Source organism: Nelumbo lutea, chromosome 4 (genome assembly GCF_056320005.1).
Source record: "Nelumbo lutea isolate HS-2025 chromosome 4, American lotus-T2T, whole genome shotgun sequence".
NCBI lineage: Eukaryota > Viridiplantae > Streptophyta > Magnoliopsida > Proteales > Nelumbonaceae > Nelumbo > Nelumbo lutea.
This window is the reverse complement of record NC_142687.1, coordinates 44,140,199-44,165,107: the sequence shown is the minus strand read 5'-3', so window position 1 is coordinate 44,165,107 and position 24,909 is coordinate 44,140,199. Positions and strand designations below refer to the sequence as shown.

General features: G+C 34.9%; 1 protein-coding gene across 4 annotated transcripts; it reads right to left on the bottom strand.

The window, feature by feature from the left end:
* Positions 1–1,063: 1,063 nt before the first annotated feature.
* On the bottom strand, positions 1,064–21,550 carry LOC148855499 (plant/protein). Of its 4 annotated transcripts, XM_088986506.1 has the most exons (12): positions 19,641–21,550; positions 19,222–19,536; positions 18,609–18,711; positions 16,686–16,699; positions 12,821–13,039; positions 12,660–12,731; positions 9,503–9,592; positions 9,253–9,291; positions 6,353–6,457; positions 5,378–5,543; positions 1,592–1,701; positions 1,064–1,440 (listed from the first exon to the last, which is right to left on the bottom strand). In XM_088986506.1, exons 2-12 carry the CDS (start codon positions 19,447–19,449, stop codon positions 1,357–1,359), a joined length of 1,230 nt encoding a protein of 409 aa, XP_088842632.1. In that variant the 5' UTR covers positions 19,450–19,536; positions 19,641–21,550; the 3' UTR covers positions 1,064–1,356. The 4 variants fall into 4 exon arrangements, with proteins under 4 accessions (XP_088842632.1, XP_088842633.1, XP_088842634.1 ...); XM_088986507.1 differs by lacking the exon at positions 19,641–21,550 and having other exon boundaries at positions 12,821–12,919; XM_088986508.1 differs by lacking the exons at positions 12,821–13,039; positions 19,641–21,550.
* Positions 21,551–24,909: the final 3,359 nt, after the last annotated feature.

Here is a 24,909-nt window from a genome sequence, read left to right as displayed (position 1 = left end):
TATATATATATATATGTATATATATATATATATAAATATATATAAAATATATAGAAATATATGTATATCGGTTGATTCGATTAACTGCTAGTTTTCTATATTGATTAACTAAAACCGAACCAGTACCTTTGATTTCTTTAAAACACCGAACTGAAACCGAACCGATCGATTCAGTTAACCAATTTTTTGGTCCAGTTTTGGTTCGTTTTTTTGGTTGGTTCGGATTTTTTTGCTCACCCCTAATCGTAAGATCCCATCTATGTCCACCCGAGGGCAGCAGAATTACATTAACAATTAAGGGGTTGTTCGACGATACAGTTGATTTTGTTTTTGAAAATAAAAACAAAACCAATCATGTTTTTGTTTGGATCAATGGGGTGGATTTGGATCAGCCCGAACCCGACCCAATCTTCATATAGCATGCCATATTCAATTGATCTCTACAAAATGTTTCAATACTGCTATGTCAACGGGTCGGTTTGGTATGGCACATTTCAACCCAAACCGACCCAAAACCCAATTAACGTTTATCTGACCCTAACTCGATAAGGTCCAGACAATGTGGGTTTACCACTTCAACCAACCCCCTAAATGGGTTAATTATGGGGAGATATTTAACCCAAAATTTGAAGCTTTTCTCTTAAATATATTTCATTATAATGCTATCTTTTCTCTCTATGCAACTCCTTGAAATTGAACTCCACGAACAAGGGAATTGGATGATTTGTTTATGGGCACAAGGATACATCTTATATATGGCAGTGAACTTTATTTTTTATACTTGACAGACTCTAAATAATCATGGGTCCAGCCCAGGTCAGGTTTTTACAGGGTAGTGATCTTCTGCTTCTAAAGAAACTATCAGCGTTTGCACATGGTTATACAATCCTATGTTGTAGATCTAATATATTTTGATGATTCCACTAACTAAAAGAAATTCCAATTCAAGGATAAATACGTTTTCATATAAAGCAGCCTACAAAGAAATATTTTAGACAAAAAAACAATGTAATAATGAAAAGAATAAAGAAAGATAATCCTTTAAAAATGTTTAACTGCCAAGTTTTACCGAGTGTCATAATATAGATAACCATTACTATTTGAAAAGCCTGGTTCAACTTTACATGCTAAAATAAATTAGTTAGGCTACAGTACCGGTGAATGGCTCCACAAGTTCTTAACATGTATATATTGTAAGATCCACTAAGCATATGAAGTACCTTACCTCAATTATGAGTCACATTAAAGAATAAACATAAGAAAAGGGCAAAAAAATGGTTAACAGAACTGCATTGAGAGATTATAAGAAAAAAATGCAAATAGCTAATAACAAACCCTTGATAATTGTTGGTTTCATTAGCAACCTATCATGGCGGGTTCCATAGCCGTGGTGATATCTCTGTCACACATCTCAGGACCAATGCTTACAACACCTTCAGCCTACACACATTCATGACAACTTTAAGCACAATAGGAGGAAAAAGGTGAACTATTCTAGTCAGTTAGATTGAACTTCACCATTGCACATGGTAAGTGACCTTTCTCTTTTTCTTTATATTTTAGTCATTCATCAGAAGGGAGGGCAACCCACCTTTGCAAGATTTCTCAAGAATGTTGTCGTGTAGTTGCCTGTAGGGAAGAGGGCTTCAATAAAATCTGCTAGAACCAACTGAGGCTGGGAAATGGCTCCATCATACCAGTCTTCACATAAGATGAAATTAACAGTAAATTCAGTCAATAAAAGTATTAAAGATGTGGAAGACATTATCTAGAAAAGCTGCAGTAATGATGATGACAAAAGCTGATGAAGCATGACAACCATCTATAAGTGGTACAATGATGACATTTAATAAAAAAAGTTAGTTATTCAGATGATTCATCATATCTAAGCTACTTAAGGAGATGATGTAGCCCTTCTAAACCATGTTATATTTTTTGGTCTTAAATAATTATTAAATTTAATTTACTTTGATTTCAAAAACAGATTGGCACCCACTTGTAATGTGAGAGCAACGCTACATGTTCAAGTATTTATGGTGATAGAGTCAGTTATGGAACAACTCTATCACCTTCATCTATAAAAGGGGCAGGTCCAAGCTCTCCCAACCATCCTTGAGCCCAAGCACGAAGGAAGAGCCTCCTTAGATCGGTGCAGAAGAGGTGGAAAGAATTGAAGGCCTCACAGTAGCAGTTTGGAGTTGGCTTCGGTTTTGAGTGATGGAATGTAAATCCCCCTTGTTTATATTTTGATTGCCTTTTCCTGCATGCTAGAGACAGGATAAATAATTTTTGAAGCTTACAAACCATTCTTTAGATACCCATCCATTCAATCAGTCATGTTTTGATATCCGCAATCCTATGTATACGCCAGCATCCAATATTAGCTTTTCCCAAGTTAATAACCATATACAAATTTCTAACAGATCAGTTATGGTTTCCTTTTAGAATAATTACCTTAGTCACTCCAAATGATTTACTAAATACCCACCAGCTGGCAAGCTGTGTATTTGATCCTAGTCAAAACTAGAAATTGAAGACTTACATTTTTATTTTCTAAATCTAAGAAGAATGATTAGAAAGGTGGATCTATAGTCACATGAAAAGAGTAAATGCCTTGCTGGACTGAAATTTGTCTCTACAAAGCATGGAGAGCAAAACATTTGGATTCTGCGGGCAGAAGCTAGTCTGCTACATGTAAGATTTTAATCTAGAAAACCACACAGATATCACTATTACATCGTTAAACCTACATAAACCATAGAGTATCTGATTAGTCAATGACAATCATATTGACATACGTGAGTGATCGTCAATGACAATCACTATAAAAGCATATTCATCTAAAATCCTCCACAGGTAGAGAAGAAAGCAAATTGAACCTTCTAGGTAACTAACTAGGTTCCTTTTCCAGGTGTGGCAACTTCAAACCTATTCTTGTAAGCCAATAAGGGTTAGTAAAATTACAAATAAATACAAGTACTAGATATAGTATATCCTAAAATTTCGGCTTTTTATTTGCATATGTATTATATTTATAGAAATATTATAAAAGAGGATTTCTAGGAAGTAACCAAGTATGCATAACCAGACTTCAGCACCACCACAAATATGGTGTAACTCATGAAAAGATACACTAGGAGACAGACTCATCATTCCATGGGCAGTGGCATAGCAGCAGTAAGTTCAGGGTAATGCACCTTGGAACGGGTTCCTACCAATCCTCATTAAAATATAATCATATCTATATATAATTCATTGATATACATGATGGAGGGAGCAAATTTTGTATGGGTATGCATAACTTTTAGTTGGGAGATTCATGGTGGTCATATAAGCATATAATATTCACCCACACTTGCCCCTCCACCCTAGATACCTGTAGGCAGAGGGATCTGTAAATGGCTTTATTTTCTTGTTCTGTTTCCTTTATCATATTGAAATGAAATAGGACTGTTGTAACACACATGAATTGCCCCAAGGGCATTTCTGTAATTGTGAATATCATTTTCCATCTTAATAAAAATTATACTTTAGGATTGGGGATATTCATTTGACTACGCCTTTATATCAATCTTCTACTTTTGAAAGCTATTTTCTGCAAGGGAATAACAAGAACTATCCTTGGGAGAGGCAAGCAACTGAACAGTTAGAAAACAAGATCCCAATTTTCCATTCAATGAGAGGTATTTTGAAGGACTCAGCATATTTTTCAGAATTTTGTAGGACCTTTTACGGGATAAGACATTCAATATTTAGGTGCAGTGGAAAGAGAAATTGTACAGGGACAGTTATGATCTTCTTTGGTATCTTTCAAAACTGGTTTGCAAAGCTTTTCTTCATGGCCATTTAAAAGAGACTATCTAAATGAAGCCTCCCCTTGGGTATACAGATAAATCTATTGTGTACCATCCTAATAAATCTCTATACGGCCTTAGAAAGTTCCATGTGCTTGGTTTGAGCACTTCTGTCATGTTCTTGTGCAGTTGGATGAGTGTTATTCATCTTTGTTCATCTTCTTTCATCATAAGGGCCTTACACTCTTTCTAGTCTATGTTCATTACATAACTGGTAAAGTGGTGATAACATAGAAGATTTTCAGCAACATTAGTTACACCTTCAAAGCACCTTTAAGATGAAGGAGCTAGCATCTTTGGCATGCCTTTCTGGGTTGAAGGTTTACTTATCCCATGGACACTTTGTGAATCAAAGAAGATACTCCTTGGATCTAATTAAGCTTGCCCATCTTATAGACTCCAAGCAAGTTGATACCCATAAGGAATTAAATTTGAAACATTGCAGAAATGGAGAGCTCCTACAAAATCCCACCTTGTATAGACGCCTTATTGGTAACCTTATCTATCTTACAATAACGCACCCTGACATTGCCTATGCTGTGCAAGTTGTGAGTCAGTTTGTCTCTGCTGCATATCATCCTGATCTCTTTATAGTGCACTAGATCATTCACTACCTTCAGATCTTCAACTTGACAACATATTCACCAAAGCCACAACTCAAAGCCATCGATGAGTTTCTTGTAAATGAACTGATGCTATAACCACATCAGATTGAGGGGAGTGTAGACAAGTATTGTAAATGGCCATTATTTTCTTGTTTTATTTCATTTATGATATTCTAATACAATAGGACCATTGTAATTGTAACATTACACTTTACTGTACATTTCAATTTTCCCTCTTAAGAAAAGTTATTATTTAGGGGTGAGAATATTCATTCAATTACATCCTTTATCGTTTGATCTCTTCTTTTGGAAGCTACAAGAGAACCGTAAGATGCCTTCAAAGAAAAAAAGAGAACCATAAGTCTTCCAATCTCCATAGTTGTCAATAACAACAAGAGATATAAAGGTTGTCCGGAGTATATATATCTATATGCTCTATTTTCCAAAAACAAGATAAGAATAAAATCAGAAGCTTGTAGGATTATGTTATCCTAACAGTGATAAAGCATACAAGCAGATACAAAGTAATATAAATGCAGTAGCACTAGGATGCAAATCAACAAATCAGGAACGCTCTTAAAGAGCACTTTGACACCAACTGGTTGTTGAACCAATTCAATGTTGATTTAAAATGGTATAGAAACCACCTTGGCTGGTCTGGTCTGTGTCTGGAAATATAATAATCTATCATTTTGACAGTAATATGTTGATTGTAGAATCACCATAGACAATCAGTCAAGAAAAGCATTTGAACAAACACAAAGAAAGCAATAGAGAAATTTAAGTGAAATAAATCATTTAATGCGTCATTAATTTCTTTAGTAGGAATTTGAACTTTCATGAAGAAGTTGAATCAATATTCATGAGTTAGGAACTTAGGGGGAATGATATTAAAGAAGTGAGTGAAGAACATCTTACCAATGGTGGTAGAATTTTGGACTCGTTTGTCATATCTCCAGACACTTTGATTAGCAAGAAAAGCAAAACAAGAGTGATCTTCTACATTGATGTTTTGGAGAAATGTCGAGAGGTTGTATCCAGTCACATCAGAAGTAAAAGTTTCATCAATGACTACATCCACTGTCTGAAAGAGAGAAAAAGTCCAAGGAATTTTTATTAGAAGCTCATTGAAATTTAATTTTCTAGGTATGCCTTATGTCTCTATGACTGGGACATCCTACCATAAATAAAATTGGGCCTACTAGAAGGAAACTGAGATCCTCACAACTTGTCTTTGAGGAACCACTTCAATCCCCTCCTCAACTTGGCATAAGTTTGGCAAGAAGATTATTGGAATACCCTTGCTGACACTATAACCACCACTCTTGACATGCATTCCCTTGTGTAGATAACCAGTCAATATCCCTATGTGTCATCAAAATAAGGTATAGAGGGAATACCGCAAGAGGAATTACTAAGGCTGAAACATTCTTTATCACCTTTTCAAGCAATGATATTTGAACAACATACATTTTGTAACCATTCAAACTTCAAATAACTACTAACAAGGCATTAAAATGGCAGTGAGCTAGTTACAAAGTTTCATATCATCATCATTCTTGGACCAATTGGATTTCATCATCATCCAAGCCTTATCCTAACTATATGGGGTTGGGTGGACCAATTTAATTTCCATTTCAAATATTTAGACCATTCAAAATGCAAAGATGACGTGTAAATTTTCTTCAACAAACTAAGGACATATCAATAGGGGATCTTTTAGTGAGAAATGATTTAAGCACTCATAGTTTAACAAGGGATATGGCACCAAATAGAACAGAATGGAAAAACAGGACTCATGCAGCCGACCCAATATAGTTTGGAGAAGGCTTAGATAATGATAATAATGATATCAATTAGGGATATTTGTTATCTATTGAGAGTGATCCTTACACATAAAATGGCATGGAATGCCTCCAAATCATCAGGAATAGAGATGTCGTAAGTAGCTTTGTTGATAGAGTCATCCACATTCTCCCCACCTGCATCTTCTATGTACTGCATACAGTATATAATAAATGTAAGATAACAAAACAAGCAGTAACAAGCTAAAAATGTCTTTGACCACTGCCAGAAAGTATTACATGTATGGGAACTTAACTTTTTTGGCCGTCTCACTGAGGTATCAAACTTGGGATCACAAGGACAATAAATTTTAAGTAGGAAACATAGAGAAGCTTTGGCAATTCTTAACCCGATTCATCAAGCAGTACATTTCTTCATTATCTTCAGGTTTTGGGTTGATTTTGTCGCATTGGACAATAAATTGAGGATAGATCCATTTTGTCCACATTTAACTTTAAATTCAGCATTAATGTAAATGTTTCATCCTTTTTCTGGAATCAAGTTTAAGAATTTTTTTATTCTTTATCTTGTTCATTTTTTCCCTTCAAATTTTGGGGTTGGCTAATCCCATAGCACTATAAATTCAGGAATTACCATTTTGAGCATCTTTATGTTTTAACCAAATATTAAAATCCAAATGTTTCAACATTTTGTCATAAATTAACTTTTTTGGATTGTTCAATTTCATTAAGCTTTGGTTTTAGATCTTCCAACTTTAGTTTACAGACAGACAGAATACTTCTTTGTTGGAATTCATTTCACCATCAATTTAGACCTCATTTAAGGACATTTTGGTGTCCAGCATTCCCTTTCTACTAGTTGGTCTGTAACATTGACTTATTGGAGGAATGAAATCCTGCCCGACTGAATCTTCATAATTTAAGATTTACAGAATACACAGAAGTCTTTCATCCTGTTTTCATGTAAACCTATCTCCATCCTGCTTTTCTTTTTCAACATTAGTTGTTTAACATTTAACAACAAGAAAATGAGTCAAAGAAATGATTGCTGGGGACAAGATTGGAGGAAGTAAATATGAAAAGAGGATTGCACATAAGATGGCATTCTTTTCCTTTTTTTTTTTTTTTTTTTTTTGAGATAAAGAAAAGACAAATGTTGCATGTAGAATTATTTCCTTCAGGCAGAATTAAACCAGATCTAAAACTTCCCATGTAATCGGAAAGACATGGAAATGATTCTCAATAAACATGGCCAACCAAAACCACTGATAGATGACCCTTTCTGTATGAGAACATCTAAATAAATGAAAGCCAAGTTTGAGGCACTAGTGTAGGACTAACAACTCTAGTACCAAGTTGTTGTAGGACTGATTACACCAACAACATCAACTGCTGTAGGACCACGTAGGAAAATAGCAATTAATGTCCAAAGAGGGTAATAATGGGGTAAGAAGGGTTTGGTACAATTTAAGACTATGAGAAAGGCATAGGAGTTAGAAAGGTTCTTGGCCAAATCACTGAGAACTATAGAATGTCTATGGCCAATTGGACTGTATGAATATAGGAAATTTTAAATATTTTGAGGTGGAAATTTTCTAAGGAAAATGTAGAGATTTTTAGGATGATGTGTATAGGCTGATTTAATATAATCCATTCTAGGCTAGCTTTCAAAAGAAGGACTAAAAATTTCCCTTAAAAGAAAAAAGGACAAAGTTCAGAAAATTAAAGCTTTAGATAGAGTCTAAAACAAAATTTGGTATGATAAAAGGTAATAGGAAGTTATATCAGGTGTCCAAATATGAGATAAATCAAAGATGAATTGGAACAAATTGATGAAAATGGTTTAGATGAAAACCTTTAGAGCTTTGATGTAAACTGAAAAAAAGGTACCAGGATCAATTCAATCCTTTAGGAATGCAAAAGAAAATCCTCTTTATTAACATTTTGTGGTCTGTTTATAGATAGAATATCTGTTTGAAGATCTAGAGAGAAGATAGAGAAATAAAAGTGAGAGAGGAAACCAACAATAACTAAATAGGCATCTAGACTCACTCTAGAGTTACGTAAATCACACATCATAAGGAATAGTCAATTCTATGTAAGCTAAAGAACAGCATATTCAGATCATTCAGATCAATTTTAGTCCTATAGAGAAGTGAAATAAACTCCTTCAATGATTAATTTATGGGCTTTTGATGGATTTAATGGCCTTTACAGATCTAGAGAGCAGATAGAGAAAGAAACCCAGAAACATTGAACATGCGCCTAAAATTATTCTAAGGTCTATGGTAATCACTCACCGTAAGCATAATAGTCAGAAAATATCACTCCAATATCAATTCAATTATCATCCACCACGTTCTTGAACTTAGGATAAAATAGAAAACAGAAATTACACCATACAGATGGCCAAATCCTACTAGAATTAAAGAAAACAGAAATTACAAAACTGACAGTCATCACAAAACTAGATAATCCTAAACTAATTAACCAATGCACTAAAAAATTTTTAACACAAATATCAACAGAGAAGACAAATGACTAAGCCAGGCCCCATAGCTAAGATAATAAAATGGCCTAAATACCCCCACTATCTAAAAATACATAAATACAAAAAGAAATAAAAAAGCTCCGCATCTCATAACTAGACTGGTGCATTAATGATTCTGTCTTATAAGCTTCCATCAGAACTACAACATGTGAGATTATAAGTTTTAAGGGTCAAATTGCTACATGACTATAAGAAACTAGTCATCCAAAAGGATTAATCAAACACATCCAAGTATGATTTTGCTAAACAACCCTTACGCATGCATCTCCAATGGGGGTTTAAGTACCATGATACTAAAATCTTCCATGTGTTGCACAAGCACATGGAAGTAAATTAGTCCATAAATCCACCATTAGTAACCTTCGTGCACCTAAATGTTATATATCATGCTGTCATCTGAGGTAACCTTGCAATAATTTGAGAAATAAAATCCATACCTTCATCTTGTATCCTTCTTTAGTGAAAGACCAAATGCCCTGCAAATTTGAATGAAAAGTTTGTAAAAAATTAATTATATCCAAGGGTGGTAAATATATAATGTGCATAATCTGTAACCACTATAAACTATTTCTTTAATTCTAATGCAACTGGCCCAATATGCAATACCAAACGGTTCTTCTGATTTAGCAAGATAACCAAAAAAAAAATGAAATATGGTAGTTTTGTATGTTTTTTGGGTATAAAGACCTCATTATATTCCAACCAAGCTACTACAGGTTTGAACGAGGATGTATTCCTTGCTGCAGCTTTAGCCAAGCACATATAGTTTTCTTTCACCTGCAAAGGCACTAAAATGTCAAAGTTAAAAACTTGGTTATTTTTCAGCAGAAATGGCTACAGATATTTCAATCTTGGAAGAAAGATTATATGTGATTAGAGACCATGTAAGTATTTTGAGTCCAATTTTTTCAGCTAATTCTACTTTCATTCTTGACTTCCTATTTCTTTTTCTATTTTGATCAGTAACAGAATCGAATTATTAATAGAAAACAACATTTTAATGCATGACGTCATGAAGAGCATCAAGATGTGCCATTATAGAAGCAAGAGAAAAACAAAAGAAAGTGAAAGTTAGTCTGATGTAGGACTGACTACTCTCATACCAAATTGACATAGGATTGGAATGACAAAAGGATTAGCCTCAAAGAGTAGCAATGAACTAGAAAAAGTTTAGGACTGAAGGTAAAAGGGTTAAAAAGGGTCAGAAAATCTAAGCTTAAGGATGTAATATATTTAAAGAAACCTTTTAATGATTATTGTAATGATGGTTTTTGTTGGAAGTTTAATTTGAATGCACCATGAGTAACTTCTCAACAAAAGAATAGAATCTCTTTGTAATGAAAATTCCCAAAACCCCAGTTTTTGGTGGAGTTCAAGTATAAATTTTGGTACAATGAAAGATGATGGAAACTTATAATAGAAAAAGTAATATAATGTCATGCAAAGATGGTTTGGCATAAAAGGAAAAACATTCTGAAATAGGAAAACTTTGGGCTTTCATGTAAACTTGTCAGGAAACATACTTGGATCAATTTTAGTTAGTCCTTATACATGTTGGATGATCAAGGGTGGACCTTGGTACAATGGTTGGGTTGCTCCATTGCGACCTGGGCGACCAGCGTTCAAGTCTTGGAAACAGCCTATCTGTATGTACAGGATAAGGCTGTGTATATCTGTCTATACCCAGACCAGGTATTCACATGAGACTCGTACACTGGGCTGCCCTTTTTAGATGTCGAAAGATCACTTTTTGTGAAGAATTTATTGGATGCTTATGGTTATAATATGTGCTTGTAAAATAACAAAGAAAATAGAGAAAGAGAGAGAGAGAGAGAGAGAGAGAGAGAGAGAGAGAGAGAGAAGAGGAAGAAGAAGAAGAAGAAGAGAAAAAAATCAGAATCACTCAAAGGATACCTAGAGTCACTTTAGGGTTTACAAGAAACAGTCTCCATAAGCATTATATACAGAAAAGTTGACTCAAATATCATTAACCACGTTTTTTACTCAAAAATATAAACACACAAACACACATGTACACACACATTGTGTGAGTTGATCCAATGGAACAAAAAGACCTTTATCCTAATGGATTACATACTTGCATCCTAGTAAAATTCTACTCAAGAAACCTTCCCTTGCAGTGAGTCTGTTAGAGAGTGAACGGATTTGTGAATCCAGCTGAATTAGCTGTTCAACCAAGAGAAAAATGCTGAGTTTCCTAAAATGAATGTCACCAATAACAAGGGCCTCTATTCCTTCACACTCTACTATTATATTAGTATAGTTCAAAATGGATGCTAAACATAAACCTTGCAACAGGATCCAATAAAAAGCATTTGGCCTTAATGATTTATGAAAACTCCTCAAACACCTGATTTCCTTGATTCCATAAACTGCATCCATCAAAGTTTAGCTTTATGTGGTTTTGAGGAAGAGGTTTATATTCCCAGTGCAATGAGACTCTGCTGGTGGTGTCTTGGGAATATGACTCCAGCCTTCAATGATTTAATTGTTGAGAGACTGGGCCGAATGGGCCCTAGTGTCTATTTTATGTTTCAGTAGTAGGTTATTTATTTTGTATGCTAATGGGCCTGTTAACTTCTTCCAAGTTATTTTAAGTTTATGCTTAGCTGGACGCCCCACTTAAGGGCTGATTTGTAATTAACCACACTAGTGAAGATTAATAAAAAGGATTAGTAAGGGGAGAGAAGTGATTATCGAATCCTCTTCTTCTTCTCCATCCCCTTCTTCTATTCTGCTGTTTTCTTCCTTTCTCACTTTTTTACTTCTTTAATAAAGTTTCTTATCAAATTTAGAAGTCAGATTTACTTCTTTAATCAACTCTAAAAGTCTTGAATGCTTCCAAGGATTTAATCCAATTAGCTACACTCACTGAAATAAGCTGTACAAAAGCTTCTACATCTGCTCCTTGAAGATTCTTGCATTCTTTTCCTACCAAAGCGACAAAACAATTGCTGCTCTTGTGCACAAGAAAGATTTACATTTAATTTTTCTTTTCTTTACTTTTGTGCAGGGCTACAACATCATAAACATGAAGACAGTTAATAAATCTTTAAAATGCCACCACATATATACAAAAATGTAAACAAAAGAGAAACCAGTAATGATTTATCCAATGCATCCAATTACTCCCTAAACAAGGCTTCATTGAAGGTCCAGGTCAGTCTTGTTTCATTGTCACGCCATAAATTAAGGATAGTGAGTTATCATTTTGCTTCTTATTGCATATCTTACATGCTCTGAAAGCTTGCAACTGATCCCTGTGATCTCTTATCAACTTGAGGAACCTCATCCCTTGCAAATTTAGAGAATTGTACTGCTCTTATAGAGCTAGTTTAATACATAGAAACTTTGTAAGCCACCATCAGTAATCCACTTGCAATCTGATAAACATTTTCCTCTCCACATATTAAGATACTTCTGGTAACCACTTCTAGAGAACACAATATGGTCATCAAGAACATCTTAAATAACTGATTACTCTTCTTTGGGAGAATAAATTTGATGACCATTCTATATGGTTAAGACTCCTACACTAAAACTGGATAATGCCCATACTGTTAGGTCATTCTAAGACAGTGGAAACTGGCTCAGTTCGTAAGGTCTCTGGCTGGTTGTAGTGGAGACTTAGAATGAAATTATTCTGTCATCAGAGTTGGAGATTATGAAATCAACTCCACATTGTCCTTTTATACAGTCACTAATTATCACTATATAAAGATTAAGACAAATTCATTATTCATTACCGTCTAAAGTTAAGACCATTAATTACATTTCATTAGGTGATGCAAAGAAAATTCTTCATCATAACATTCAAACGTACTGCATCATAGACTTGATTTGCTCGAACTTCTGAATTTGCAAAGACTCCCAAATACTTGATCCATTCTGCCCTCTGAGAAAAATAAATAAAATAAGTCGGTAATGAATTTCATGAATATATACATGACAATACCTATACATCATTCTATGTCAGAAATTTACCTGAAGAGGAGTATCCTCTTCAGTTGCTAGAAATGTGGCAGAATTGCAACCTTGTTGTCGATCAATGCTACTAACAAAGTATGCTGAGAATTGTGTAAGCTGTTGGGAATCACTTTTGTTTAAAATCTCAATTTGTCCTTCAGTGTATGATTTCAATAAACATTGAGAAGCAACAGAATCTGATGTAATTCCCTTCAAGGTCCCCAGTAGACCCAGAAGCTGCTTTAAGTAGAAATAAATAAATAAATAAATTGGATTTGAGATAAACAACATAAAAAATAGGGAACTTTCACAATCTACATTTTTGAGTAATCAATTTAATGGTAGCTTTTTTACAAGTCAAAAGAAACAATAAGGCCCCAACTCCCAAAGGAGATAGAGAACTAAGGTGGTTGCTGAAAAAGCAATTAGAGGACATTTTGCATAAGAGGTTAGTTGGAGACAAAAATCGAGAATTAAATGGATTAAAGAGGGTGATAGAAACACAAAGTATATTAATGCTATGGCCATTGATAGGAGAAAGAAGAATTTTGTGTCCAAATTGGAGATAGAAGGTGAGGATATCACTCATCCAAGAGAGATAGCTATGGTTTTTGTGGATCACTGTAAAGCAATCTTCAGGAGTTCCTTAGAGGAAATTAAGGAAGCAGTCTTTTCTATGGACAAGTCCAAAACCCGAGGGCCAGATGGATTTACAATTACGAGATCTAGTATTGAATTCAACTTGCACTGCATTGATTCCTAAAAATAATGGTGTTGTCCATCCAAAAAAGTTTAGACCTATTAGCTTGGTGAATAGCTTACACTAAATAATAGATAAGGTGTTTTCTCTGAGAACTAGGCAAGTTCTTCCTTTTATCATTTCACCTAATCAAGGGGATTTTGTGAAGACCAAATCCTGATCGTTGGCGAATGTATGGAGAAGATGAAAAGAATAGGAAAAAAAGGCGTAATTTTCAAATTAGATTTGGAAAATGCCTGACTTTGTGGATTGGTCATTCTTGCTAGAATTGATGAGAAACTATGGTTTTGGAGAGAGATGGTTTAAGTGGATTATGGGTTGTCTTAGAACTTGTCATTATTTTGTGTTAGTGAATGGAAAATGGTGGATTTTTCCTTGTCATATGAGGAATTAGACAAGGAGACCATTCTCTCTCTTTCTTTTTACATTCATAGTAGATGCCCTCAAAAGATTAATTCTTAGGACTGACTCAAGAAACATAGTGGGAGGTTCGAGAATAAATAGAGATGGTGTGCCAAGTACCCACTTGCGGTTTGCAGATGGTATGCTTTTATTTTATGAAGGAGGTGATCTGAAGTGGGTAAGGAATTTGAATTAGTCATGCAACTTTTTGAACAAATGTAAAACCTCAAGTTGAATTTCAATAAAGCATAATGGGATTAACTTGGTGGGGGGGGAGGTAACATATCGCTCAAATATTTTGGGTTGCCTTGTTCCTTAGTGACCCATGAAATATTTAGGTTTACCTTTGGGAGATAATCTAAAGAACCTTAGCTTTTGGAATTTGGTGACAGAAATATTTGCTTAAAGGCTTGCCCCTTAGAAGAAGGGTTACCTTTCATTAGGTGGTAGGATTACCCTGATTAGGTCTACCCTAGCTAATCTTCCTATACACTTTTTGTTTGTACTCAAGATTTCCAAAGGTGTGGGTAGAAAATTGGAGAGGATGATGAGGGGCTTCCTATAGGAGCCAAGGGCCCTCCCTTGAAATCTCTTGCCCTTTTGTTGCATATATTCGGAAATGGTTTCTCTCTTGGTTTGCTTGCAGGTGGATTCCCCCGTCAAATGTACAAAGATATCCCTAGGCTTTAAATGTATTTGTACTTTTTTTATTAGTAACAAACAAAATTTTATTAAAACTTATAAACAAAGATATACAAAGATACAAATAGAATCTAGTAAACTAGCAATTGTTATCTACAATAGATTATCTTTACATCAAACTCCCCTTAATTACAATCTCACCCCAAAAGAATTCTAGATTATCCTTACATTAAATTTTATTTGTACTGAATCTTTCACAATGACCAAAGCTCAATTCACTCTAGTTTGTTTGATAACTAGTTCTAGCATAAACCTTTCAGTTATCTTCCTAGAATTATTTAAGCATTAGCTAGATTCAATTGTATTCTGCTAAAGCATTCTACAAAACATTAACTTCCAACAAACTTCTTTTTTTCTTTTTGAAATTAACAGAACTTCCAACGAAACTTCATTGGCTTAAGATAATATAGACAACTAGAACTCAGGAATATTTAACGACAAGGAGGTTTTGATTGATATCATCTCTCACGTCAAAATGATGAAAGTGGCTCGTTGGATTTCTACATGTGATGAAATCAAAAGGGTTTCTATGGGGCTCCATACTACGGGGATAGCAAGTGGTAGTTGGGCATACACAAAAAGAAAGCACACCCTTTAAAATTGGGTAGCACCAAAGAACTTAATTGTTAAGATTAACCTTGATGATTGTTCCCTAGTCTACTCTGGTACCTCGAGGAGGGAGGTGTCTTTAGAAATCATTAAGGCAGTATTCTATTGAGGTCTTCAAGATCAGTTGGGAAGGTAACTCTTTAAGAGGAAAAGTGTCTACCCTCCTAAAAGGATTAAAGCTAACCTACTCTTTAGAGTGGAGTGGATTGGTGATTGAGACCTTGAGAGGAGCTTTCAAGCTATAACAGGATGATGTAGTCTTATGAATAAAGGAATTTGATCTCTATGATTTCCTCTTAGGGTGCCCAGACCTAGAAATTGAAGTTGCATTTATATCATACTTAAGCTCAGGCCTAACACCCTTTCAGGACATCATGGGATGGGTTCGGAAGGATCAAGCTAGGATTCCATCCAAGTACAAGACCCCATGCTAGGGTGTCCCAGGTTTAACCAAAGCTAGCCTATCTTCCTTGTCCATAGAGACACTATAATCACATAGGTTACAAGCGGAAAAAGATTATCTCAGGTCTAGAAACAGAACCACTAATTACAGTCTGGGCCCTCATAACATACCACATGCCAAATGTTCAATCATGAAAACCAATCATAATGCGGGTTCAACTTATGAAAGGGCCTATATCAAAAATCAACATGATCAGATGCCTGACCCATGGATAATTTTAAGTGCCTTCAAAAAGTTCAAATAGAAAATTTGGTAACTGCAAAATTATTTACTCTAAACACCATTTGTACAAGAATTTAAATTGATTTTTTCCCTATTAATCTTCAACTGAGACACATTGAATGGTGGTTTCTGATCATCCTAATCAATCAGTGCAAGGGGATCCCAAAGCCTAAGGGGCAACTATTAAGGCAGTACAGACCTAAACAAAGAAAAGTGTTACTGTTGAAAAAAAAAAAATTTATTATACAAGAATATGAAAACATAAGTTCTGAAAGAATTAAAATATTTCAAAAAGTCTAGCAGTTGAATCAGGTAGAATAATATCTTGTTATTGACACAAAGGTAGCGGTCTTATATGTTCAAGTTCAAGTCCTATAGGCTAAACTGTTTAAACCCTGAGTATCATAGTTACAATCTACAACATAGTAAATTGCATATTCAATATCAAATTCAAGAAGAATAATTCATCAAAACATAGAAACAAGCCGGGCAAGGCACACCTGTGTTCAAGAAAGGCACAGCCCACAAAATGAGCCTCCCTTTTAAACACTTACATGGAACCTAGAAAATTAATATTACTGTTTTCTCTGAAATCCATATCCTAAATAGCCAAGTAACAAATAGAAAAACATATCCAGAGATCATGGCCATCATTGCTAGTAGCATTACTTGTAAAAGTTAAAAATGAATAAGCATTACCACTTCAAGAAGCCAGAAATTCTCACCTCAAAGAAGGACACTGAAAACAAACAAAATAAACAAACAAATAAATAAACACATAATGATCAAGAAGTCAAGGTGCAATAAAAGAGAAATGCATGCGATATATATGTTGGCTTGGTCCTGTTGAGGGAAGGGAACTCGTGGATTGCTGCAGTTCAAAAGATGGAAATCATGGAACTAGGGACCAATGTCAGCAAGCCGGGTAGGCCTCGTTTTAAAGGCTTTTAACTGCCTTCGGCCTAGGCCTACACAAACAGTCCTGGTGAAAAAACCGGAGATAGGGGGTGCAGCTTGGGTGGACCTAACTCGTGCTCGACCCAACCCAACCCAACCCGAGCTTTTGCACGGGTTGGGCCTGCATTTTCGAGAATCGAGATGCAGGCTGGGCCTGGGCCTTGTTGGGCTTGTGTTGAGGCCTTAGGTAGCCCAAGCCCAACATTAGCCCGGCCTAACCCACCCCAAGCCTTCTCGAACAGATACATATATACTCATTATATTTATATCAAACCATGTTTTTTCGGAAAAGTGGGATATATATATATCTATCATGACAAATGACCATATAAAAATTTATTCACAAATTCTTTCAAATCTGTCCAAGCCAACTGAGCCCGGCCCAACCCAAACTGTGGTAGATTTATTCAAGTTAAGATTGGGTTGATAAACTTGGGCCTAACATCGGGTTGGACCTAGGTTGACCTTCAACCACACCCAACCTGAACCCACCCAAGTTGCACCCCTATCTGGAGAGTCTAAACCGATTGCCAGTCAATCATTTTTTGGCTATCTACTTCAGCTTCTTTGGATAGCTTGACTGCTTCAAAGCAGTTGAATCAGCTTGTTGGATGGTGGATTTATATAAGTACATAGGCCCAGCTGACCCAGCATAGACCCAAGTCAAACCAAAATGGTTCAAGCCAATTACCACTCAAATAAAGTTATTTGTATTAATTTAAATAGAATTTTCCAAAATAACTATTAAGGGCATGTGCATTAATTAAATATAAGGGCAAAATATGTAAGGAAAAAATATGAAAAGATTCTTAAAAATAGAGATGCAAAACACTATATAGTCCATACCCATCCACGAAGGTCATATTTATTAAACACCCACTCAGGAGATCCAAATTCTCTCTCTTCTTCCTTTTTCCTCTCTCTCTCTCACTCTTCCACTGACTTCACGATCACCACTCTCCTCTTGACTTTTGGAGTCAGACTATTCACCACTGCCTTACCAAAGCAATCAGCCGGCTTAGCTTTAATCTATACTTGGTGAAAAATTAAAAGATCCCAGATAGGCCTTTTCTCTATCTGCTTCAGCCGCTTTAATAGCTTATCCAGAATGCTTCAGCTCAAATAAATGTTCAGCTTAGCCCTTCCAAATATGGGAAAGGATTAGTTGAATGCAATGGTTGTTCAATGGACTATGAAAGCAATGATAATTTTCCATACTAATGATAAAGTGCATTGAACTACACCTCTTAGAGTGAAACCTATACATTTATTATCATTAGTTCCACAGTCTGCTGGACAGCCATCGCATTCAGCTAATCCGAATTCCTCATTCCTCATTCAGCTAATGTAAATATTGTGATTACTTCACTATCCCGCCTGCACCAGACCTGGGTTAGGGGGTTATGGGTTGGGTAACCCTTCAAAAGATATAAAAAAATATATATATATTAATTCTTCCTTAAAATGGGTTTGGAGTTGATTGTTTTCATCGATAGATAACATGGGCCCCCAGAATGACTAATTAGGGTCCAGGAATCTTCAATAATGCTGTTTTCTTGCGGTGGGCATCCCAAAGTGCGTTATGGGTCAGTGGGCCAGAAATGTAGCGCACTGCGCACGCCACTCGCCACATGCCACCGACTAAAATAAATGAACAAAAAACATTATACTGTTTGGATTCAGAGATATACCTGGAAAATGCTCAACGTTAATGGAATAGTTCGACAGTGGGACCACAAACGATTTTATTCTCCCTGTGCAGTATTTTGTCCTCGTCGCCATTCTCGAATTGTTCTTCACCAAAAAAGAAAAAAACCGAAATTAAAACAAGTTGGATCTCATTACTCCCTGCTCCCAAACATTTCCCAGAAAACGCTTAAGAGCAGGAGAGGTAACAACCAAACAGGGGTTCCCTCGGCATAAAAATTGACGAACGGTTCTTCTTCCTCCGTTACTTGACGGTAGAGTGATCCTAACCATTTGATTTGTAGAAACTTTGGGTTTTCCACCGTCCAAAAAGAATACAACAAACACTAATAACCAAACAACTGCATGATTAGGTACTCGTACGTACATCAAATTACACTGCTGCCATAAGGCTTGCAGCACAAAAGACCAATTCATTGGTCCAAACCTAAACATTCGCAGGGGTGCTTACTTCACACCCTTGAATCAGAACCATTCATGGGTGCATGATAAGCCAGTGAAATTCCCATGGTTCGTTTTAGCTTAAGCACAGAGACAAAGAGATCCCAGAAAGAGAGAGAGAGAGAGAGAGAGAGAGGGAGAGATGGTTTTGGGTACCTGAATAAGGAGATAGCTCTTGCCGTCGATGGCATTTTTGATGACTTTGAAGGTCTGGCCGTAGTACATATGAAAATACTGAGCGTCTTCCACATGAGAAATGTTGCCGACAGGCACCGCCGGAGAAGCTCCGTTCACAACTCCAAAGAAAGCAAATGTCCAGAATAGAAACAAGTACTGTAGCAGAAAAGAAGAAGAAAACGACGACGACGACGACGAAGTCATCATGGTGAATACCGAATGCAGAAGCGGAACCACCTTTCTCACTGGTCACTACACACCTATTCGTTGCTTCTTCCACCGTTCCACGCTTTTCTAGTCAGGCAAAAAGACAAACAAAATTGAGTTACCTACAGCTATGTCCCTACTTGTGACCCGCAAACCCTTTTTTTCTAAATCCGACCCGAACCCCAACTCACCCACTTCAAAATCTGAATAATGGGCTCCTCGATGTGTGTAAAGATACGAGTTTTGGCATTAGGGACCCGACCCGATCTGAAACATGTAGAAATGACAAGGAGTGGGATGATTGGGGGGTTCTGATTTTCAACGAGCGTGAGTAGAGGTGTTTGTTTGTTTGCGGATTTAAAGTAATAATTTTTTAAGCGTTAATGGGTAAAACAGTGCGACCCGTGACCGTCAGCTCCCTCTCGCCTTTCCTGTCAGTTTCTTGTTATCCGTTTGTTATTTGGTTGCTCCATGCCGCTGTGATACCGTGATAGTGTACCCCCACTAACAGTCTAACTTATGGAATCACCGTTGTGTAAATACCCTTCACAAAAATAAGACAAAAGGGAATCAACGACCGTTGGATCAATTGGTATTCAATTTCATTGGTGACCATTGGATCATATGGTGTTTAATCTAAGGGTATTAAACAGCATTGGGTCCCACAGATGAATCAAGTGATTCTGTTCCCTCTCTCTCCCAATTACATTCTCTCTCATGTACTGGTCGGTGGTGACTCTGTTCCCTCATGTACTGGATCATATGGTGTTTAATCTAAGGGTATTAAACAGCATTGGGTCCCACAGATGAATCAAGTGATTCTGTTCCCTCTCTCTCCCATTACATTCTCTCTCATGTACTGGTCGGTGGTGAGCGATAAAAAATGGGGTTTTTCACGGCTCACCTACTACCTGTCGAAGTGTCGAGGTCTCATGGTCATGGATAATATGCGTGGTGGGAAAATTCTTACATGCGCGGTGTGCACATAAAGAGATGCACATGTCTGCGTTCAATGGCCCAATTCGTTTGCGGCTTGACTTGCCACGTGGCAACAATCAACGTGATGGTAGTAGAATGAGAGAAGATTCGATTTCCAGCGGGGAACCAACTCAACCTCAACCTCAACCTGTTGTGGTTGTAGGCTTGTGTGTAGCTATCTAGTATTGGTAAAAGATGCTCTATAGGCTAAAAAGGTACTATCACCGTGGGCTCGTGGTGATGGCAGGCCCACCATTATCAGGATGTTGACAGTGATGACCCTGGTGGGAATTTTGAGTGTCAGCCTCGGCCCTTGGCCTAGGAAGGGTTATTAGGTTTAGTGAGCTCTCCTATCACTACTCTTATCTGTCCTACCCAACAGCCATGTGACCAGAGATTATGATAAATAATCAAATATCACATACGAAGCTTTGTTTTCCATGGATGGAGGAGATTTGGTAAATAATAAAATTTTATGATAAATTGTAAAACGATTTATAAAGTTTGTTGCTAAAAATAAAACAAAAATGTTTCACATACAAAGGCAGAACTGGTTTCAAGGCCCATTCGTTTTTCTTCGTTTTTAAGCCATAGTTTTTTTTCCTAGAACTAGTACTCATGTTATAGCATCAAATCCATGCTAATTTTGTTTCAAGGAAAGCGAATACAAGAGGGGAAAAAAAAAGTGCACATAGATTTGGAGGTGACATAGTATGATTTGTTGAATATTAAAATAGAACTGAACTAAGAACACTTGATTTGGTGAATCATCAAATTTAAAGAATAGAAACTATTGTTGGGTATGGACCAATTTTTTAGGCTGAGCTTGGAAACAATGCAAATAAGTGTGAATGCAAATATATAGAGAGTATAAAACCATTCATATAAATTGCAAAATTGAGTTAGCTTTGCATCGAATAAATTTACCTTCTTACCAAATAGACTTTTAGTTGTAATGATGAAAACATGAATTCCAATAAAGCATATACTTTTTTTTTTATCAAAATTCCACTTGAATATAAATTTATTTCTATTTTATTGATGTACTTTTACATCTTATTATCAATGTAAATATGCATTGACCTATCATTTATCAATGCATAAATGCAATATTGCCAAACACAAATAAAAGTGAATTAGAGTGCAAACTTACCCTAAACCAGGATTTACACTCTATTTGCTTCATTTCCAAATGCAGCCTTAATATGAGTTGATGACAACAAATAGACCAAACGGTTCATGTTGTTTCAAGTGCTTCAATGTGTTTATGTCTAGGGAAGGAAATAAGTGTGTTGCTCAAGCTTCAAAGTTTCTCACATTTATGTAGCTTACAAGAGCTGAAAATGTTAAAGTTGAAAGGGAGTACGTGCTTAGGAGTTGAAGTGTTCAAAAGGAAGCAAGCTATGTGCACAACCAAGAAGAGCTTAAATGTCAAACTAGGGATACGTAGAGTTAATTTTGTGTGAATTAACTCGTGTATGAATCAAGGGCTCAAGCAAGCTATGCGCCAGACCGAAGCCCCGTACGCACCGTTTGAGTACATCTTCCCACAGCACTCCCCCTCCGACGTCGATGTAAGCCGAGTCGCCAAACCTCACCACCTCAATCTGAGTTTCCATGGACCCCATGTCGATCACCAGCCCTCGGACCGTCATAGCCTGGCCATTGATGGAGTGGTTGTTACCCTTTGCAGCGACCGTGAGATGGGTGGATATGAACGAATCGCTCTAGGAACGATATCATCGTCGCCGTTGGCAGAGGATATGAACGGTGGTGGTGGTGGTAGCCGGAGTGGCTGGATTGAAGCTTCTCTGATGAGGAACAATTGAGGGTCTTGCGAAGGAATTTCCACCGAAACCCCTCCTGACTCTACAGTTGCTTTCTTGGGTCCTTGAGTTAGGGTTAGTTAGGAGCTGTTTCAACAAATTACCATAAATTACCATGGTTTCAAAACTTGTAATACTGTAGATGGAAAGAGAGATAGAGAGAGAGGGCGGAGTCGGAGTGAGAGAAAGAAAGGGAAATAATGCTACCGTTAAACTACAAACATAAAAAAGAAAGATTTCAGCGGCGGAAGAAAGGTAAAATAATAAATTAATGAATTCCGTTAGTCAAGTTACCGTTATCTCACTTGATACGTGAGTTTTGAACGTTTTGAAAAGTTAAGGTCAGTTTAAAAGAATTCATAAAAAGTGATGATGGGTTTCGGACAATTTTTCTAATACAAATAATTAGTACCGTTATTAATTTTATACCAATAATTAATATTTTTATTATCACAAATTAATTTAATTAATAGTGTTATTAATAAATACTGTTATTGTCATTAAATATTGTTAATTATTAAATACTGTTCATAATATTGATAACTAATAAACATTGTCATTAAAATTAACTAATCTAAACCATATTTGATATTAATACTGTTATTAATACATACTGTAGTTTTGGTAAATTTCAAAGTATTTTTCGTAAATATTGTTAGAGTACTTTTATAGTATGTTGGATAAAAGTATTTATTTTACTTAGTTTTGGGAATAAATACTGTTTTCCAAATTCCAATAAATACTATTTATTAATACTAATAGATTACCACAAATTACCAAAACTATTAATACTAAAAATAAAAGTAAAATTTACCAAAATGTTTAAATTTATGGATATTTTTTTATATTTATTAATTTAAGACATATTTTTGGTATTTTTTATTAACCTTTAGTAATTATTAATTTAATAAATAATATAACTTTATTTATTTATGGATATTTTTAAATTATTTTTGGTAATTTTAATGAATTTATTGTAGTTTTTATAGTTTTGAAAGTATTTTGGGTAATTATTTTATTGATAAATACTATTAATAAATATAAATTTAATGAATACTATTAAAAAATGATAAAATGCTATAATTTTTGGATACTATTGATTTCAAAATAATTAGAAATTATTTAGGTAAATAATATAATAATTATTTTCAATTATTTTTAAATTATTTTGGGTGATTTTTGGTAATTTTTGGTAATACTTAAAGTACTTTTTGTAGTTTTAATTAATTGTTTAATTATTTTTGGTAATTGTTTTTATTAATAAATATAAAACCAAAAATTTATTAAATACTGTGAATATAAAGTACCAATAATACTGTTAATTAATTTAATAATTAATATTATGGTATTTAATCATGGTAATTTGTAAATTATTTGGTTAATAAATATAAAACCAAAAAATGTTGTTAATTAATAGTAAAAATTATGAAAAAATTATCTATTGCTATGAACATAAATTACCAAAAATACTTTAATTTTGGTAGTTATTAATTTAATGATTAATATAATGGTATTTTATTTTTAGTAATTTGTAAACTATTTGGTTAATAAACATAAAACCAAAAATTACTAAAAATTTAATCGATATAAATTGATTGAATACTTTGAATATGAAATAGGAAAAGTGATTTAATTTTGGTAATTATTAATTTAATAATTTATATAATAGTATTCGTTTTTGGTAATTTCTATATTATTTTTGTATTTTTTTTTCATTTTGGAAATAGAAGTAATTTTGGTGATTTGTACTGCTAATAAATAAAAGTAAAAACATTAATGTGAGGACAATGAAGCTATCTACTTTGGTGGATCTGATTGGTGGGTTAGGTCAAATGTAATTAACATTAATTTTAATATAACTGTATTTAAAATTAATTTGTAGGTACCAATTTTAGTTAAATTAATTTATTATTAATATAATATAATTCTTAATTCCTGGATTTATTATTGATTTTAATTAACAGAAAATTAACATTACCATATTGTAATTCTTAATTAATGTATACTTTACTGTTCATTCAAATATATTTTTCTGTTTTCGTTTCTCTCTTACCATTTCTTACTATTTTATTTTAATATTAACTATTCTTATTTTCAAAGAGGGAGAAACGAAAAGGTAGTTTTTCTTTTATTAGTTTTCCTTTAAAAATACAATTATTTTACAATAATTTTTTGGACAATTAATTCATCTAATTGTATTTGTTATGTAATTTATTATTGTTAATTTCGAGTATATAATTAATAGAAATTTGGATTTTTTCCATGCATCGCACGGGTCGCCACTAGTATTTCATACCTCATATGAAATATAAGCCCGGGCCTGGGCTGCGCCAGGCCAGGCATTGGGCCTTTTCTATTATATTTAATATACATTTTACATTATAATACATATAATATGATGTAAATATATATTATATATAACATATTGTTTATCTAATTTTATAACATTTATACATATAATATATCATAAAATTAAAATAAAAAGAAACATTGCAGGCAGTGCCGGTATTAGGCTCAAGCCTGACCTGAAAATTTGTGAGCCCAATGTGAGCCTAGGCCAGGGCGAGATGGGCCTGAACAGAAAAACCTAAGCCCAAGATGGGCCAGGCTGGACCTTGGGGCTGGACTGGCACTGCCTGCAATATTTCTTTTTATT